This window comes from Gorilla gorilla, chromosome 1, assembly GCF_029281585.2.
Source record: "Gorilla gorilla gorilla isolate KB3781 chromosome 1, NHGRI_mGorGor1-v2.1_pri, whole genome shotgun sequence".
In the NCBI taxonomy this organism is placed as follows: domain Eukaryota; kingdom Metazoa; phylum Chordata; class Mammalia; order Primates; family Hominidae; genus Gorilla; species Gorilla gorilla.
The window spans coordinates 13,235,739-13,255,516 of NC_073224.2; the positions used below are offsets into that span (position 1 = coordinate 13,235,739).

At 39.0% G+C, this 19,778-nt stretch overlaps 1 protein-coding gene across 5 annotated transcripts in view; it reads left to right on the forward strand.

Annotated features, from left to right (window-relative positions):
• The window catches only part of PLD5 (phospholipase D family member 5), a 444,561-nt gene that overhangs the window by 258,287 nt on the left and 166,496 nt on the right, over positions 1-19,778 (forward strand). For 4 of the 5 annotated variants that reach the window (XM_031002678.3, XM_055380520.2, XM_055380524.2 and 1 more), the window contains one exon: positions 1,974-2,085. In XM_031002678.3, coding sequence (XP_030858538.2) covers positions 1,974-2,085 — 112 coding nt within the window. The remainder of the gene's footprint in view (positions 1-1,973; positions 2,086-19,778) is intronic. The other variant, XM_055380530.2, reaches the window with a different exon arrangement.

The window sequence follows — 19,778 nt, forward strand, 5'->3', positions numbered from 1 at the left end:
TGGCACAGGTGCAATGGTGCAACTTCCACTCTGTTGTCCAACACCCAGGGATTATGGAGCAATGGCTATGCCAGCCAGCTCCAGGCTAGAGCACAGCTGGATGTGCCAGATACTCCTGCTGCTGTCAGCTGTGACCTCAGCACTGGCAGCTTCTTTCTCCTAACACCCTAAAGCTTCCGGGTCTTGACCTTCAGTTTCTCCCTTTCCCTTTCCCTTTCCTTTTCCTTTTCCCTTTCCATTTCCTTTCCTTTCTCTCTTTTCTCTCTTTTTTTTGTTATTTATTTATTTTTTTATTTTTTTATTTTTTTTTTGAGACGGAGTCTCGCTCTGTCGCCCAGGCTGGAGTTCAGTGGCGTGATCTCAGCTCACTGTAACCTCCACCTCCCAGGTTCCAGTGATTCTCCTGCCTCAGCCTCCAGGGTAGCTGGGATTACAGGCACCCACCACCATGCCCAGCTAATTTTTGTATTTTTAGTAGGGACTGGGTTTCCCCATATTGACCAGGCTGGTTTCAAACTCCTGACCTCAGGTGTTGTGCCCGCCTCAGTCTCCCAAAGTGCTGGGATTACAGGTGTGAGGCTACGCACCCGGCCAGCTTCTCTCTTTTCTAAGGCTGAATTGCAGGAATCACCACTCTGCCTCCACGTTTCTAGCATTCTCTCTTCCCAAGTCACCAAACTCATTCCATATCATTATCCACAGTCCATTCTTACCAGAGCAAGGTAAGACCTTGCCACTATGGGGCCATTAAGACCAAAGCCTTATTCTCTGTTTAGCTCCTGAAGGCATTTGAGTTTGTGACCCAACAGCAAAAAATCTAAAAAATCAATACAAGAAGACCATTTTCCTTTTATGATAAGGAGACAGACGGGAGTCTATTAAAACATACAAAGGATGATAAATAGAATAATGGTGCAATCCGATGACCTGAGATAATGCAATGACTGTGGACCTACTGTTATTCAGTCTGCCTGAGATTAAAACTTACTCTAAAAATTATATGCTTTTGAAACTCCCATAAATAAAACTTTTATTTATTTGTTTGTTGAGATGGATTCTTGTTCTGTCGCCCAGGCTGGAGTGCTCTGGTGCAACCTTGGTTCACTGTAACCTCTGCCTCCCAGGTTCAAGCAATTCTCCTGCCTCAGCCTCCTGAGTAGCTGGGAATAAGTGCGCACCACCATGCCCAGCTAATTTTTCTATTTTTAGTAGAGACAGGGTTTCACCAGATTGGCCAGGCTGGACTGGTCTCAGACTCTTGGCCTCAAGTGATCCACCTGCCTCAGCCTCCCAAAGTTCTGGGATTAGAGGCATGAACCACCATGCCTGGCTGAAAAACTTTTATTTTTGATTTTGTTTTTTATTTCACTTATTTTTAGGCAGAACATTAGTTGAATTCATTAAAATACATTTAAACAACATGAATTCAGGTAAATCACTGATTAGTAACCATAATTTCCCTCTTAACAGCTAATTCTTAAAGAATGCTTACTTACTATTAACTTCTTTAATCTCACAAAAACCTTTTGAAGTAAATATAAATATTATCTGCATTTTGCAGAGGAAGAAACTGGAGATTAGTGAGATTAAGAAACAGCTTTTAAATTGGAAAACCAGCTGGAATCCAGGTCTCTTTGGGCCAAAACACAACTGCTTAATCTTCTTTGCTGCCTCTTCATGCGTAGATAACAGATTCAAAAAGCAGAAAAGGGTAGAATTGCATTGTAGCATTGGAATTATTATTGCAATAATTGTTTAATTGCACAATAGCCCCCAAAAAGTGCAATCTGTGTTCATGCTACTACTCTATTGATATAAACTCTTTCGAAAGAATTTCATAAATCTGAATACCAGTTGTTGAAATGCTTGACTTTTTAACATTTGAATGAATAGATTAATGAGTTTATTTTTACCTGTCTAAATTGGTAAACATTTAGGTTTTCTGACTCTTTGTCTCTGAATATTTTTTCCAGGGTCAACGTCTTTTTGAAAAGTTGCTCCAACTGACTTCTCAAAATATTGAAATCAAGCTAGTGAGTGATGTAACAGCTGATTCAAAGGTATTAGAAGCCTTGAAATTAAAGGGTAAGACCAAGGTTGATATGCTATTCTACCGCTGGGTGTTCTGTTAAGATACCTTTAATTTCACTTAAAATAATATATAATTTCTTTATAGTTAGTACATTTCACTTAGTACATAGTACATTTACATCTTCTTTGAAAAATAACTCGATTACAGTTTTTGAGTGGAGGAACTAATTAATATATTGGGATTTAAAAAAACAGTTGCATATTAGTGTAAGCAAAATAATCTACTGGTCAATAAATGATGATTAACTAGAAAGAAGACTCTTTCCCTTTCTGAACACTTCAACGGTGTGATTACAGAGAAGAACCACTTCACGTCAGAATAGACACTGGATCTCTACTTTTCACTTGCCTGCCAAATGAAAATCCTTTTCACGCTATATATTTAAAAAATAATATGGTCAGGTCCTGGAGTCTATGAAACATTGCCTGATTCCTGAGTTTTAAGACAATTCCACAGGAGAACACCATTTATATAGCCACTTTGCAGTTTTTCTCACAATCTCATGAAGACTGAAAATAATTCCAAAATAACTTTTTTTTATTTTGCTGTAATGTCAACCGAATTGAGCTCTCACATCCAAATAGTTTTTACTGTTTTGTAAAAATTGTTACCTGGAATTTATTATCCAAACTGTAAGCCTCTAAAAGGAAAAGGCGTGTTTGAGCCAGTGAGAATGTTCAAGCTGCCGGACGTCCCTAGAAGAGGACAGGGCACTGACCTCAGTGAGTCATTCATGTTCCACCTGATGGCATTACAGCTCATGTTTGTGCTGTGTAAACATACTGTGCATTTTTTGCTTGTCATCTTCCCCACATTTTTAAGTGGCAGTTCCTTCTAAGAATGGAACAGAACAGGAATCAAATAAGTGAGCCCCAGTGGCCCTTCCTCCTGAAGAAGAAAAATTGGAAGTGATAAAGCATATTGAAAGTCATTACCACATAGAAGACGTAAGCTTGGCCGTGCACATGTACCTACCACCATGCACATGTTTTCTATGCACAGGAAAATAAAACATGAGATAATCGTATGTTTGAAAAGCTGTGCTGTGCTACTTGGGTGCAGCAGAATGTCTTTGAAAAACTTGTAAGTGCCCAGTTCAGTGGATTGACAGATACAATCAACGTGGCTTAGAAATGTATTCTTACTTTTCCTATTTTTTAAAAATGTAAAATTGGGTTCTCACTATCTGATAATTTGTTAGAGAACACTTTTTTTTTCTGAGGAATTGATTACTTTTGGTTAACCGAGGGTCCTGTATTTGCAGATGATTTTCCTTATGGAGTTTACTAGCATCTCTTTGGGTTTGATTATCCTGGCAGGATAAAAAGCTGATGTGTTAGGAAGAGAAGGAGGGAGCCTGAGACATCCACAGCTCTCTTTCTTGCCATAGCCCATGCTAAAGCTTGTAAACTCAACCAAAAGTTAAAACTTGGGGATATTAGGAAGCCTAACAGATTTTCTTTGGAGTTGCTGAATATTTGCTACTGTAAACAGCAAATAGCGATTGACAAATGCACGAATAAAGGCCTGGTTTACATTCCTATTGTGAACTATATGTTAAAATTTCATTATAGTAATTGCATCTCACAGAAAAAGAAGTGTTTGAATTTCCAAGCATATGTAGATACTACTACAACTTAGGTTCTGTTGATATATAATAAGACTTCTTATCAAAACACGAAAATAAATGATTTTCCTTCATAGGAGTAAAGCAATGAACAGGACCCTAATTTCTCATAGCTATTTTCTAGGTAGCGATGATAGGCCTCTCTGGCTCTTAGGGATGCACATGATGTGTATACTGTATGTAGAACATGTATAAGTCTTTAGAATACAGTTATTGTATTTCTCTACTCTCATCCTTTGGTAGACATATATTAAATGATAACAGCGCATTTTAGAAATAATTTTTATGAGACTATTTTAAATCTGTGATTGAATATCTTGTTTAAGGGTTATCTTTTTGCAGGGATTCTAGTCTTTTAGCAAAATTCTAGAAAGTTTTTTCCAGAAATATCCCACCAAAAAAATAGGTAAATATAAAATAAGCCATGAGCAATTTCAGCTGCAAGAGTTACTGAATATAGAAACTAATCAAATATATTGTGAAAAAGAATAAAAGTAGGGCTTCCCAGTAAATGATAAAGATTTAGTGCAGGTGTGAGGAGGCCCGGAAAAAGGCCAGGCAGGCTGGAGAAGTGAGACAGCTGGCCAAGGCCCTTCTGACGGGCGGTGTGCAGGTCATTCCTGTTCCTTTTGCTCCCCATGCTTTACCTCTCTCCTTGACTCAGAAGTCGGAAAGATCTCCAAGGTCTCAAACTGTGGCTTGGAGGTGAGGTGCTTTTGAAACCTAGCCCTCATGAAGTCCTTGCACCCAGGGAGGGATTTAATTTTACACAAGGGTCCCTGTAAATTCAAAATGGGTTTTATTAATCAGTTTTCTTAATTTCACTTCCTAACCATCTCCACCTGTATCCCTCATATAAACATCTCAAATGCAACATGTTGACTCGGCTCACATGCTTTCTTTCCCTCCCTGTACCAACACAGCATCTGTCCCTATACCTGAATTTCCATCTGCTCAGTCATTCATATTAGAAACTCAACTCTACGCTCTCGTACGCCACATCTAATGAGCCATGGTCTATAGACTCTATCCCCCCTGTCTGTCTTCTAGATACCACATTTCCTCCTCACATACCTGCCTTATTTCAGGTCTCTTAATACTTTGCTTAAGCCTTTGTCACCTTTCCTCTTTCACCATCTGATCTTCCACACAGCTGCCAAAGAGATCTTCCACCACATGGTTATTATCACCTTACGTGTTCACCCAAATTGCATGCAGGTGTGAGGATGCCTGAGGAATATCATGCATGCAATAAAAGGCACAAATATTAAATATATAGCTCAATGAATTTCACAAAGTAAACACATCCACATAAAACCGTCACGGACCAAGATGTAGAACGTTGCAGACATCTCAGAAAGCCTTCTCAGTCCCCCTTGCAGTCAGTGCCCTCCACAGAGGGAACCACTATTTCGACCTCTACCATAGATTACCTTTATCTTTCTTTGAGCTTTATATAAATAGAATCACAGAATTCTATGTCTGGATTCTTTGGCTCAGTTTTATGTTTATAAGACCAATACATGTTGGATACAGCAGTGGTTTATTTTACATTGTTGTATAGTACTCCATTTTATGAATATAATACAATGGATCTGTTCTACTGATAGATGTTTGGGTTTTTCCTAGTTTGGGTTATTATATATAATGCTGCTATGAACATTCTTGTACATGTCTTTCAGATGCCTACACATACACATTTCTGTTCAGTATGTACTTAGGATTGGGATTGCTGACATAATAGGCTATATATGTGTTCAATTTTGATAGATATGGCCAATCAGTTTTCTAAGTGGTTGCACCAATTTACACTCTCACAAACACTATGTTAATGTTCTGTTTGCTCCACATCCTTGCAAAATTTGGCACCTGGTTTTATTTTAGCCATTCCGGTGGATACGTATCATGTTGTATCTTTAATATTCATTTCCCTGATGGCAAATTATATTGAGCATCTTCTCATATGCTTATTGACCATTTCCATATTCTCTTGGAGAAGGTGCCTCTGCAAGTATTTTGCCCAGTGTTATTGTTGTTTTAATTGGCCCATTCATATTGATTATTAGGCTAGATTTGAATCCTTTGTTGGATATATGTATTTCATATATCTTCATCCATTTGAGGCTTGTCTTTTCACTCTTCCAATGATGTGTTTACATAAATGGAAATTCTTAGTTTTAATGAAATCTGATTTATTAATTACTCCCTTATTGTTGATGCATACTGCATCCTGTATAAAAACTATTTATCATTACAAGGTCATGGAGATTTTCTTGTTTGTTGTGTTCTAGATACTATATTATTTTGCTGTTCAGATTTAAGTCTGTGTTAAGTTTGGACTTTATTTCTGCTTTTGGTATGAAGTAGCAGTAAAGGTTCATTTTTATACTTACGGGGGGTCGTTTGTTTAAAAAAGTTTCTTCACTGCATGTTCGAGGCATCATTGTTAAAAATTAGGTGACTGTATTTTAGTTCTGTCTTTGAATTCTTTACCGTATTTTCTTAGTCTACTTATTTATCCCAGGACGAATGCCATACTGTTTACCTTGCCTTTATAATATGTGTTACAGATGGTGGAACTTTCATCTTTGTTTTTCACTTTTAGAACTGCCTTAGTTATTCTTGGACCTTCAGGTTTTGAAATAAATTTTAGAACCGTCTTATCATAAAACTACTGAAATTGTATTAGAATTACACTGACTCTGTAGATAAACTTGGTGAAAATTGACATGGACAATATTGAATCTTTTACTTCATGCCTATAGCAAAGCTACAATATTTCCTCTTACTACTGCTTTAGCTGCATCTATTTTTAATGACATAAATTTCTAAATTAGTTTTCTGTCCAAAAAGTTTTCTGATTTCTACTGCAGTCTACTCTGTACTGTGGCCTATTTAGAAATGTAATCCTTAATTTTCAAACATTTGGAGATTGTTCTATTTATCCTTTGTTATTTTCATTATGTATATTCATAGAATATACTTGGTATGATTTCAGTCATTTAGTATTTTTAGAAAGTTACTTTACAAAAATTTATTTAAATAAATTTGTTTTATAAATATCAAGGCTTTCCATTGCTTTCATACAGCTTTTCATTTTTGTTTTTGCATTTTGTCAACCGTTGTAAGTCTAAAAGCTGAAAGTGGAGTGTAAGTGAAATAGCTTCTCATTGTCTGATACATGATCTTAATCGGTAGACTTCAGAAACAAGCTAAATGAGAAGTGAGATTGTCATTGAAATCCTCTGCTTTCTTCAAATCCGTATTCCTGCGGGATGTGCCACTTGCTGCCACCACTTGGCTTACAGGGAGTAATCGTGACAATTCTTTTTTTTTTGAGACGGAGTCTCACTCTGTCACCCAGGCTGGAGTGCAATGGTGCCATCTCGGCTCACTTCAACTGCAAGCTCTGCCTCCCGGATTCAGGTGATTCTTCTGCCTCAGCCTCCCAAGTAGCTGGGATTATAGGTGCATGCCACAAGCCCTGGCTAATTTTTGTATTTTTAGTAGAGATGGAGTTTCACCATATTGACCAGGCTGGTCTCTAACTCCTGACCTCATGATCTGCCCACTTTGGCTTCCCAAAGTGTTGGGAGTACAGGCGTGAGCCACCCCGCCTGGCCAACAATTCTCTTAAGTCCCATTTTCTCTGCTAATGCCTCCCAGCAAATGCTTTTGATATCCTACTTCTCACCAAACCTAGTAATAGCCCAGTCATATTATTGAATTTTTATATTACTAACACAATTTTTATTTCTGGTTGTATATTTTAGTCCTAAGCAAAATATCCCTCAAGGATACCACTGTACTTTTAATTCTTGTATGTTATAGTTACTGTTGCAATTAAATTGAAAATTAAGAATTATTTGTCTACCAAAAACATAACAATTCATTGTACTTTCTATAATATGACTACAACATTTAATGCCTCTGTAGCCTAGCAACAATTAAAAATAAAATAAAGTCAGAAAATATCAATTTCCTTTTAAAAAAAAAAGCAGGCTTTTATTTGTTCATGGTTGGATGATAAAATGATGAGTGAAATAAGTGTCATAGAAGATTTAGAATCAGTGACCTAGAAGTTAAGTTCACATTTTCTTTAAAAAATAAAATAAAATAATAAAAAGGCATTTGAAACCATTTAGGATCTGAAATATCTCGTTTCAATCTCATTCTTATTATTTACTATAATTGAGTTTTGAAGTATCTGAAAGCTAATTGTGATTTCCCAAATACAACCTACTTTTTCAGGGTTGTGTTTCTCAAAATATTGTTTTCCCTGTGCCTGAAATACCCTTATGTGTTTCCCTTGTCAATTTACAAGCTCTTTTTCATCCTTTTTTTAATTAATTTATTTTTTTTTTTGAGAGAGAGAGAGAGAGAGGTGATGTCTTGCTCCATCACCCAGGCTGTAGTACATTGGCACTATAATAGCTCACTGCAGCTTTGAACTCCTGGGATCAAGTGGTGCTCCCACCTCACCCTCCCCAGTAGCTGGGACTAGAGGCATGTGCCACCATGCCTGACCCAGTCCATTTTTAAGCCTTACACATAGTATTTTCCCTTTCACCTTCATCTCTTTACCCTGGTTGATCTTACCATCTACTTTTTCTCCATTGTTCATTAATATTTAATCCAAAAATTATTTCTTGACTATCTGTCATGTGCCAACAACTTGGGCTTTAAAGAGAGGAAGGTGACTAAGACATGAGCCTTCCCCTAACTTCAAAGAGTTCAGAGTTTGGTAGAGAAGACCAAGCGATAAGTGAAATAAAGTGATCAAGAAATTCCTAAAACATCTACACAGAGTCCAATGTTTCTGAATCACTTTTTGCAACAGCAGTTGATGCCCATGCTTTCCACCCAGCATTGTCTCTGTACCACCAAGAGTGTCGACGGTGCTATGTAGCTTTAAGAAACAGAATGCATTACTGTTGTCTCTAATCAGAAGCTTGTTTTTGAAGCTTACCAGAATATGTCAAAGCAAGATATTCAGACAATAACCAGATCTTGTATTCTTTCCTCAAAGGGTCCTTAAATGGTTTGTTGACTGAATATTGGGAAACTTTAAGAGCTCTGTCATGCCACCAGGAATAATGCAGTGACTACTTTGTCACAACTTGTCACTTGGTCTGTAGCAATCGTAAGATGCATTGCAATGTCAGAGATGTTAAAATGTGAAGACTAAATGTTTCAGAATCAATGACTTAGAGTAATAAGTGTTATTTTAAAATATTTAGTAATAAACTAGAAAATTCAACTTAGAAACTTTAAACTTTAATAAGTTAATTAAGTTAAAATGACCATTCCTCATACCACACTGAGAGAGGTAGATTCTAAACTAAACCTCTTGCAACAGGGCTTCTTTGTAGTGCAGTGACCATACTCAGTGGATGGAAATTCGGAGAATTCAGGCTGTGCTGGTTTTTAAGAAATGTAGGGGTCTTTACAGACCCCCTTGATGGCTAGAGCATTCAGTGATAGGAAGTGTGCCTATCCAAAAATATAAATAAGCAAAAACTGCTCTATTACCTGAAACAGGAAGGAAGTTATTCAAATTGGTTTTTATATGCAATTTCTATAGGAAAACAATACAATGAAACCAGAAACCTGAAATACACTGGAGAAGAGACAGTCTCCTGAGGTAGACAAGAAAAATATCAGAAATCATATTCCTAGCTATGCAGCGTGATGAATCGCAACCCAAATGAAAAAAGAGGGGCTAATCATGAGAGCTTGGTTCTAAAAAGAACAGGGATAGCAAACATGCAGTGGTAAATGTGACAGGCATGAAAAGGCTTAGGCGATTGTTCCTACTGACATTATCTGCTAAGAGAGAGTGACCGTACAAATAACCAGTTTCACTTATGGGCTAAACTCTGTCACTAGGTGCTGTTTGGTCTTTAAAAAAAATTAAATCTTTTAAATTGATTTTATCTGAAAAGTAAGTCACATATATTTATCATGTGCAACATGTTTTGAAATCTGTATACATTGTGGGATGGGTACCTTGAGCTAATTAACAAATGCATTGTTTCATATACTTATTTTTTGTGGTGAGAGCACTTGAAATCTACTTCCTTAGCAATTTTCAAGAATATAATCTTGTACGTTGTTATTAACTATTATCACCATGTTGTACGGTAGATCGCTCCGTATTGCCAGTGATCAGCCCAATTACACAACCACAGAAAGAAATTCATCCTAGTGCTTGGGGACCTCCAAGCTGTGCCTCTTTCTCCTGATGGTCCAGCACACTGTGGGCTTGGGGTGTTAACACAGTCCTGCTCAGCTGGTGTTGCAAGCTTTCAGTCTGTTAGAATCAAACATGTATTTTCTTCCCCCTCCCTTCTCTCCTGCACACAGACCTATAAGTGATTAAACATAGAGCTTAGTCTATGCCACCTATATATGTTTTGTGATAACTTTAAGGAGCTGATAACAAAACTTTTTTTTACAAGGTTTTGTTTTGTTTTGCCAGAGCATTCATGTGTCAAGAATTTTCTTTCCTTTTTGGGATTCTTCATATAGATAGTAGATACATAGTTAGAAGGTAGGTAGATAGGTAGGTAGATAGTTAGATGACAGATACATAGAAAGATATAGATAAATGATAGATAGATAGATAGATAGATAGATAGATAGATAGTAGGTAGGTAGATATAGACAGATGATAGGTAGATAGATAGATGATAGAAAGAAGGTAGGTAGGTAGATAGATAGTAGGTAGAAGATAGGTAGATAGATAGATAGATAGATAGATAGATAGATAGATAGAAGAAAGAGAAAGAAGAGGGAGAGAAAAGAAAGAAGATAGGAAGATAGATGGCAGATACACAGAAAGAAAGAAATAGATGACAGATACATAGAAAGATAGATATTAATAGATAGATAGATATATAGATAGATGATAGTCTTAGTTCATTTGTGCTGCTGTAATAACTGAGACTGGGCAATTTATAAAGAACAGGCACTTATTTTTTCACAGTTCTGGGGTCTGGAAGTTTAAGATCAAGGCACCAGCAGGTTCAGTGTCTGCTGAGAGCTGCTCTGTGCTTCCAAGATGGCGCCTTGTTACTGCATCCCCCAGAGGGAACAAACGCTGTGTCCTCAGGTGGTGGATAAGACAGAAGGGCGCAAAAGAATTTAAGTTTGTTCCTTTCAACCCCCGCTACAAGACACCAATACATTCGTGACTCAGTCACTTCCCAAAGACCCCACCACTTAATACTGCCACAGTGGGGATTACGTTTAAATGAACGATTCTTGAGGGACATTCAAATCAGATAGAGAAATAGATCTTCAGATTTTCTCCCTATGAGATTTTAAAATTAAATTTCTAGATTTCCCTATCTTTTTATCCATATTGTTTCCTTTCTGTTACTTTTTGTTTATAAAGGCAATACAAAGCATGCTCTTGGGGTGAACTCTTGGTCACAGTGACAGTGCTCAGCCCTTTGCATCCACTCATCTGCTCCCCTCGTGACTCAAGTCATACATTTGCTGAGTGACTGTCTTAGACACCCAGTTTAAAAGTGACCCCAACTTTCCCTCATTAGCACTATATAGCGAGTAAGTGAGCCAATTAGACAGAGCCTTACCCATATTAGTGAATAACCAATAGCCACAGGGACCTAATGAGCCCTGGCTGGGCATCTTTAGGTCATTTGGGTTACGATCCCACAAAGCATTGAACAAATGGTAGACATTTAATTGGCCTTTACTCGTGACTAAATTTTATTCATTAAAGTCAAAATCTTCATTGAAATAAGACTAAATCTCTGTCACTCTTGTTAATAACACTGTATTTTTAAATCATTGAGTTCTGGTGTTCTTTTAGCTACATTATTTTAAAAAAGACAGGGAGCTGCTGAATTCTTTCTGTTGAATTCTAAATGTGATCTTTTCCATTGCTTATTTAAATTTAAGAAAGCTGTACTCATTCATCATTGATAATCCATATTATTTTCACATTCATGGATTAGGCTTAACAAAATCTTTGAAAGGGAAAATATATTCCTAAATCTGAGCATAGAAGCATGCGTAATTTTTTTTTTATTATACTTTAAGTTTTAGGGTACATGTGCACAACGTGCAGGTTATTTACATATGTATACATGTGCCATGTTGGTGTACTGCACCCACTAACTCGTCATTTAGAGCATGCGTAATTTTTTAAGTTAATGCAAGCTGCCCTAGTTTCCAACTCTGCATTTTACAAGGTGATTTTTGAACAGCTTACTCCAAATCAGTGGAGAATAGCTTATTGAGGCTTTTTTTACTTAGGTTTTACTGCTTTATAATTATTCCAAAACCTAACTCTACAAGTACGTATGCCTGTGTGTGCTAATTTAATGTAAGCCTTATAAGTATAATTTGGTAGTTTCCCTAGAGTAAACTTTATATTATTCTACCTTTCATTTCCACTGTCTGAAAGGTTGCCATTGTTAAGGAGGCCGAACATTTCAAGTGAAGGACAGTCCTCATGGTTATCATGAATGTGGAATCCTCTGGACAGGGGACTTATGAAGCTGCTTTGTATTGGGTCTCCTCTGGTAATGGCCCAGGTGGAAGTCAGGGTGCCCCGACGGTCACCCAGGCATGCTTTTCCAATATGTGCTTTCATTTCACACCTTCTCAAAGCGAATGCCACTTGAGAGGCTCATGCTTGATTGCCTGAAGGCTGCTGCCGTTGTCCTATACGCTGCCGTCAAAATGTATTGCAAGGGATTCTGTCTTCCACCTTTCTTTATAGCACACCAAAATATTTGGCAGCAAGGCAGAAACTTTTCATCCTATGCTTATTTGGCCACGTTATGCTTTTTAGTGATAATTAGCAGCGTAATTAGCATAATAACTAGGAACAGGTACTTTTGTGTCCCCGACCTTGTACTGAAATTCTAAACTTGTCATTACCGTGTGGTGTAACCGTAGACCGGCACTTTCTCTGAGCCTCAGTGGTGGTGGTGGTGGTGGTGGTTTGAGACGAATTTCACTCTTGTTGCCCAGGCTGGAGTGCAATGGTGTGATACTGGCTCACTGCAACCTCCACCTCCCAGGTTCAAGCGATTCTCCTGTCTCAGCCTCCTGAGTAGCTGGGATTACAGGTGCCCACCACCATGCCTGGCTAATTTTTGTATTTTTAGTAGAGATGGGGTTTCGCCATGTTGGCCAGGCTGATGTTGAACTCCTGATCTCAGGTGATCCGCCTGCCTCAGCCTCCCAAAGTGCTGGGATTACAGGCATGAGCCACCAGGCCCAGCCTTTCCTTTTTTTCTTTCTTTCTTTTTTTTTTTTTCAGTTAAATGAGGATAATAATAACCTCCCTGAGAGCTATGAGAATTAAATTAGATAATATATAAAAAGTGTGTGGTGCAGGTGCCTACCTCATAATAAACTGTTAGTAAATGACATCCACTATAGCTGTTGCCTTAATTTACCCAAGTGTGTACTATTTGTGTTTGACCTATCAGTGCCACTAGACCAGACTTGGATTTATTTTTGCTTCTAAATTACAAACCTAGATCTGTGATTTTCTGATGAAAGAAAAGCCCCGGTTTTAATCATACATTACAGATCGTCTTTGGGAATGCAGCTGGTTCGTTTGCCTGTGTGGTTGTGCACTAACTCTTGCTGGCTTCAGTTTGTATTGGAATTGTTCAGCTGGTGACACCAGTGACTCCCCATCTGTGTTTTCAGTCTCTGTTCTAAGAGCTGCCCAAGTTAAGTCTGCAATTCAATGTGTTTAAACTTTCACAAGAGTTCATCTGATACATATAATATAGTCGTACCCATCTAAACACATAAAATCTAAACATTTGCTCTAAAACATAGAATCCTGTGCTACAGGTTTTATTTTTATCCCTAATACATAAGAACCTCGGCAGGAATAACATTTTCAAGGAAATTATATGCATATTCAACCTTGTGACAGGAGAAAAGCAGAATTTTATCTATTTCAACTGGTTGTGGCTTTATGTATTTCTATTCTAGGGATGCTAGAATTTGGGGAGGATGTTCTTTAAGAGGTGAAGAGGCCGGGCATGGTGGCTCACGCCTGTGATCCCAGCACTTTGGGAGACCGAGGCGGGCAGATCACGAGGTCAGGAGATCGAGACCATCCTGGCTAACACGGTGAAACCCCGTCTCTACTAAAAATACAAAAAATTAGCCGGGCGTGGTGGCAGGCACCTGTAGTCTCAGCTACTCGGGAGGCTGAGGCAGGAGAATGGCGTGAACCCCGCGGGGCAGAGCTTGCAGTGAGCCAAGATCGCGCCACTGCACTCCAGCCTAGGCGACAGAGCAAGACTCTGTCTTAAAAAAAAAAAAAAAAAAAAAAAAAAAAGTGAAGAGAGGCTGAGTGTGGTGATTCACACTTGTAATGCCAGCACTTTGGGAGGCTGAGGTGGGAGGATCATTTGAGCTCAGGAGTTCCACCCTGCAGTGAGCTGTGATCGGTGAGCTATGATCCACCACTGTACTCCAGCCAGGCGATAGAGTGAGACCCTGCCTCAAAAAAAAAAAAAAAAAAAAAAAAAGGGCCATACACAGTGGCTCACACCTGTAATCCCAGCACTTTGGGAGGCCAAGGCAAGCGGATCATGAGGTCAGGAGTTTGAGACCAGCCTGAGCAACATGGTAAAACCGCGTCTCTACTAAAAATACAAAAATTAGCCGGGCTTGGTGGTGTGCACCTGTAATCCCAGCTACTCGGGAGGCTGAGGCAGGAGAACTGTTTGAACTCAGGAGGCAGAAGTTGCAGTGAGCTGAGATCACACCACTGCACTCCAGCCTGAGTGACAGAGTGAGAGTCCATCTCAAAAAAAAAAAAAAGGCACTGAAGAGGAATAAAGATATAAATAAATGAATAAATGGCAATCTTTCAGAAAGCCCTTATAACTCCGAGGGATCCAATGGTCAGCATTTTTAGCCAGTAGCTTTTCTCTTTTTTTCAGTCCCAAACAGAAAAGCTAGTTGCTAAAAATACTGATCATGGGATCCCCAGAATCATAAGGGCTTTCAGAAGCCCTCGTCTCCACATCTATGTTCACATATCCACGTGTATGTTCTGAAGGGTACTAGAGACTTTTTTTTCTTTGTTGTAGAGATAGTTTTGTTATGTTGCCCAGGCTGGTCTCGAACTCCTGGGCTCAAGCCATCCTCCCACCTTGGCCTCCCCAATTGCTGGGATTACAGGTGTGGGCCACCATGACTGGCTAGAGACATATTGTCTTCTGACAGAGCAGTTCCTGTCTTGCCTGGAGTAGCCAGACAGAGAATATTCATTATCCTCATTAGTGAGCAAGATCCCTTACTTCTGTGACTCCGTGGACATCCCAATTGCACCTGCTTTTTAAATCAATGTCACGAGAACTGGTGTGAGTTAAGATGCAAAGCTCTATTTCTGTTCTTTCTAGCAGGCTATTCAACATGAACCTTGGCCATGACCTATTATTTCTGTGCCCACCTTCTTCCTATAGTATATTTTATCTATTTTTTTAGCTCATTTCCTTCCATCCCTTTCTCATGCTTGGTAATTCTACTAACTTCCTCCTGTGTCATACACAGGAAAAGGTATTCCAAATACTCACAGCTATACTCACACTCTATGTCTCCTAACCAACATCTTTCCTCTCCATAAGATCGTGTCTCTTACTTACTGAACATAACAAACAAACAAAACTAGAGGCTATCAGCCTGGGACTCTCCCATCACAATGCTCCATCCCGGTACATTTTCCGTATCTACATGCATCTCCGTCTCCTTTCCTTCAACCTCAGGAGGGTATCTCTGATTCTCTTCCAAGGCTAACTCTTCCACCTGAGACATCTGGTCCCACTTTCTCAGGAATTTCAGTCAAGTTTTTTTCTCTCTTACCTTTACATTTACCCTTTGCCTTTTAAATGGCTCTCTCCCCTTAATGTATAAACACACTCAAGTCAATGAGGGGAAAGGAAAAAGAACTTGGCACTATCCATCCTAGATCCCCTCTGGCAGGTGTTCCCCACCCAATGCCTGCCCTTTTCTCCATGTTCAGGTTTATGCACCACTGGTCCTACCCCTGTGCAGTCCTCCAACCGCGGCAGCCCGGCTCTGCCCTGACTCCACTGAAACTACCTTGTCAAAGTCCCAGAGGACTTCCAGGTATGGAACTCGGTGGGAATATCTTAGACCTTGTATCACATGACCTTTCTTCAGCTTTGAACACTGTGTACTGCGTTTTTGTTTTCCTTGGAACTGTCTAGTCCCTTGGTTTCACTCTGTATTTCCCTTCTGTCTCTGGCCACGCTTTCTCAGTCTCTTTTGCCGATTTGGAATGCACTATCATTCCCTTAAACATTGGCTTCTTCTCTTCTTTCTCTTCCTCTTCCCTTCTCTTCACTTTCTTTACTCTTGCTGCATTGATTGCTTCTGCTTCTGTGGCTTCATTCATCACCGATATGCAGATGGCCCACACATTGTTTTTCCTGAGTTCCAGGCACAAATATTCAACTGCAAACTTCACATTTCCTCTTGGATATTCATGGAATACCTCAAAATCAATGTATCCAAAATGAAATGGATGCACCACCCTCACCTGGCCCTCCATGTTCTTCTTCCATTAAGTTTTATCTCAGTAAATGACCTGACTATCCTTATGTTTGCCCCCCAAAGAAACCTAGAGCTAACCTTGATTTCCTTCTCCTCCTCCAACCTTCAAAATCAAATCAGTCTGCACTTCTACATGTGCAGTCTTAACATTTCTGGAAATAGTTCTCCTTTTCCCTCCCTCCCTCTACTACTCTAACTTAGGCCTTTATCATTTCTCTGGAATGACTGCAAATGACATCCTAACAGTTTTTCCTGACTCCAATGTTAACTATGTTCTATTCTCCACACTGAATGAGGCTCCTAAAAGTCAGTAAATTCTTCCTGTCCCTTCCTTGCTTTACCATTTTTTGGCGGCTTGCTGAATGTTTTATTTGAATGTATTATTTTATTATGTATTAGGGTAAAGTAGTACATAACTAGTACATCAAACACATTATTTTATGATTAGTAATACTTGGAGCAAAGCTAAGAATGTATCAATTTAAATTTGATTTAAGTGTAATTAAGTAAATAATAGCACTGGTCTAGAAATAGGATTGGTTAAAAAAAATAATATGGAACTCAAATGGCAGCAGAGACATTCCAAAGTTCTCATCAAGGTTTCCCCAGGAGGCCTCTCCCACCTCCCTCGAAGCTGAGCCGTCTGCCCTTCCCCATTCCCCTTCACCTTCCAGGGCTTCCCTCTCTCTGAGCATCACTGCACTGTAATGCGTGTTTCTACCTCTAGACTTTAACCTCAATGAGGGCAAGATGGAGACTTGATGCCTGACATGTGTGTAGGCAATAAATAAATGTTAGTTGAATAAACAGTGCAAGCTTTGGGTGTATAAAGCACTACATAGAGTACACTTCAAATTTCCCGGATTTCGGGTTGAGCCTTGATTTTTATAACACTGAGTATACTGTTTTTCTCTGGGAGAGACTAAGCAATGTGGCAAGTGACTGAATTTAAAATCAGGAGATTTAGAAGGGTTTAACAACTTTGTTCCGACATGGTTGGGACCTAGAAGGTGGTGAAGGAATAACTTTCTTCATATGAAGGGAACCATGCTAGAAAGGAATTTCTTTATAATTAAAGCTTAGGATGGTTCTGAAATGTTATGCTAATTAGTAATTGATGGTACGAGCATTTTGAAAGTATAGAATGCTATATCAATGCTAATTTTCATGGAAATTTACATAGTATCTGTCTCCTAATAGAAAATAGCACTTGAAAGTGACATTGAAAATGGCATTTGAAGGGTTGATATAATTCAGACTACTTTGGTTAATGTTTCTGTTCCTTTAATAAGCTCCAGTGGAGATCAGAAATAAGAACATTTTGAATGTTTTTTTCTACATTATTTTTTCTGGTCATTTGCCCAGTTAGATGATGGAGTATGGATCATACTTAGGAGAATATGTGCAGTTTGCTGAGGTGTTCTAAGTTCTTCACTCATCCATATGGCTAATTAACCCAAACTTGGGCAGAGGTATTAAGTGATTTCCTTCTCAAGAAAAAGTCAAGGGTATTAATGTTTCACTACCCCCTGGTTGTTTTTTGCTCCCTCCCTTTTAACTTTCTTTGAAAGATGATTTGAAGGTGTTTTCGTCCATTTTGTGTTGCTGTAACAGAATATCTGAGACTGGGTAGTTTATAAAGAACAGAAACTTATTTGAGACTGGATAATTTATAAAGAACAGAAATTTATTTCTCACAATTCTGAAGGCTAGGATGTACAAGATCAAGGTGCTGGCATCTGGTGAGGACCTTCTTGCTGTACCATTTCATGGCAGAAGGTGGAAGGGCAAAAGAGGACCAGTCCTGTCTGTGAAATCCCTTTATAAGGCCATTTAATATGATTCAAAAGGGAGGAGCCCAAAGGTTTAAATACCTCTTAAAGGCCCCACCAACAGTGGGGCCAACAATACTATCACATTGGCCATTTAGTTATGTTTAGTTTTGTTTTGAGACAGAGTCTCACTCTGTCGCCCAAGCTGGGGTGCAGTGGTGCCATCTTGGCTCATTGCAACCTCTGCCTCCCGAGTAGCTGGGATTACAGGCCTGCACCACCACACCCGGCTAATTTTTGTATTTTTATTAGAGGTGAGGTTTCACCATGTTGGCCATTTCACCATGTTGGCCAGGCTGGTCTCAAACTCCTGACCTTAGGTGATCCGCCTGCCTTGGCCTCCTAAAGTACTGGGATTACAGTCATGACCCACCAAGCCCTGCTGGCCATTTAGTTTTAACACCTGAATTTTGGAGGGAACATCTTCAAACTATAGCAGAGGGAGTGTGGAGATACACAATTTTGTAGGCTTATTAAGGAAACTGATAAATTATGGTTCCTCTTGAGGAAAGAGTGCATGCTACCAACCTAAAAGGAAGAGGCTGAGGCACAAAATATAATTTGAAGAGTTTACTTGAGCCAAAGTGAGGGCAGCTGCCCAGAAGACTTAACTAACCTTGGATATGAGCTCCCTTCAGCCTTTGTTACAAACAGGCTTTTAAAGGCAAAAAGGGTGACAGAGTAGGCTGATACAAAGTTGTTTGTCAGGAATTCTCTTTGGTTTGCAGAAATAACATTGATCAGTGATTGGCTATTTTTTTTTTTTTTGGTGTGGTATTTTAAATGTCATTTTCTTTTTTTTTAAAATATACTTTAAATTCTGGGATACATGTGCAGAACATGCAGGTTTGTTACATAGATATACACATGATTGGCTGTATGTTTTTAAGCTATAGGATGTGGGTTATAGTGTCCAGTGTGACATTATTAGGTTAATGTACAGCTGTTTATGGCAATAGTAAGTGGTTTCAAGAGATGAATACATAGCTTAAAGTGGGGAGTTACAACATGATTGCTGTCTCGTTTTCATGCCCTCCCCAGCCTGATAATTTAAAAGGACTTGCCTTCCTCAGATAAAAGAACTTCGCTTTCTTCAGTGCAAAGTAACTATGTAACAAAATATAAAATAACTGCATAATAACCATATAACCATGAGGAACAAAAGATAACAGTAGTTCAACAAAAGCTTTAATCATAGTTATACCAACTTGATAAAAAGCAGCAAGACCAGAGGTGCTACGAGTCACGGTGTGATTTGTGCCATTGGATGGTCATGGCCTCAGTGGAGACAAGACTCAGTTGGGAAGAGATTCTGCTTCAGCCAGTCCTTTATTCTGCAGGCCTATTGCCTTCAGGTTGCCACAGCAGCTGCTCAGAGTTAGGTTCACAAAGATTATGTACAAAGATGTACACTGCAGCACGGTTTTTAGAATTAAACAGTGGATCATCCACATGTTGGAATACCAATCATCCAAAAATCACATTGAAGGAGAATAGCCACTGTAAACTAGAAGTAAAATCCCAAGACCCCCAGCCTGCTGAACAGAGCCCCTCTTAACCAAGGGGACCCCCAAAAAACCTGAAAAACTGAGTTATTGGCTGTGATGAGAACGGAGGTCAGACACAACTCATGTCC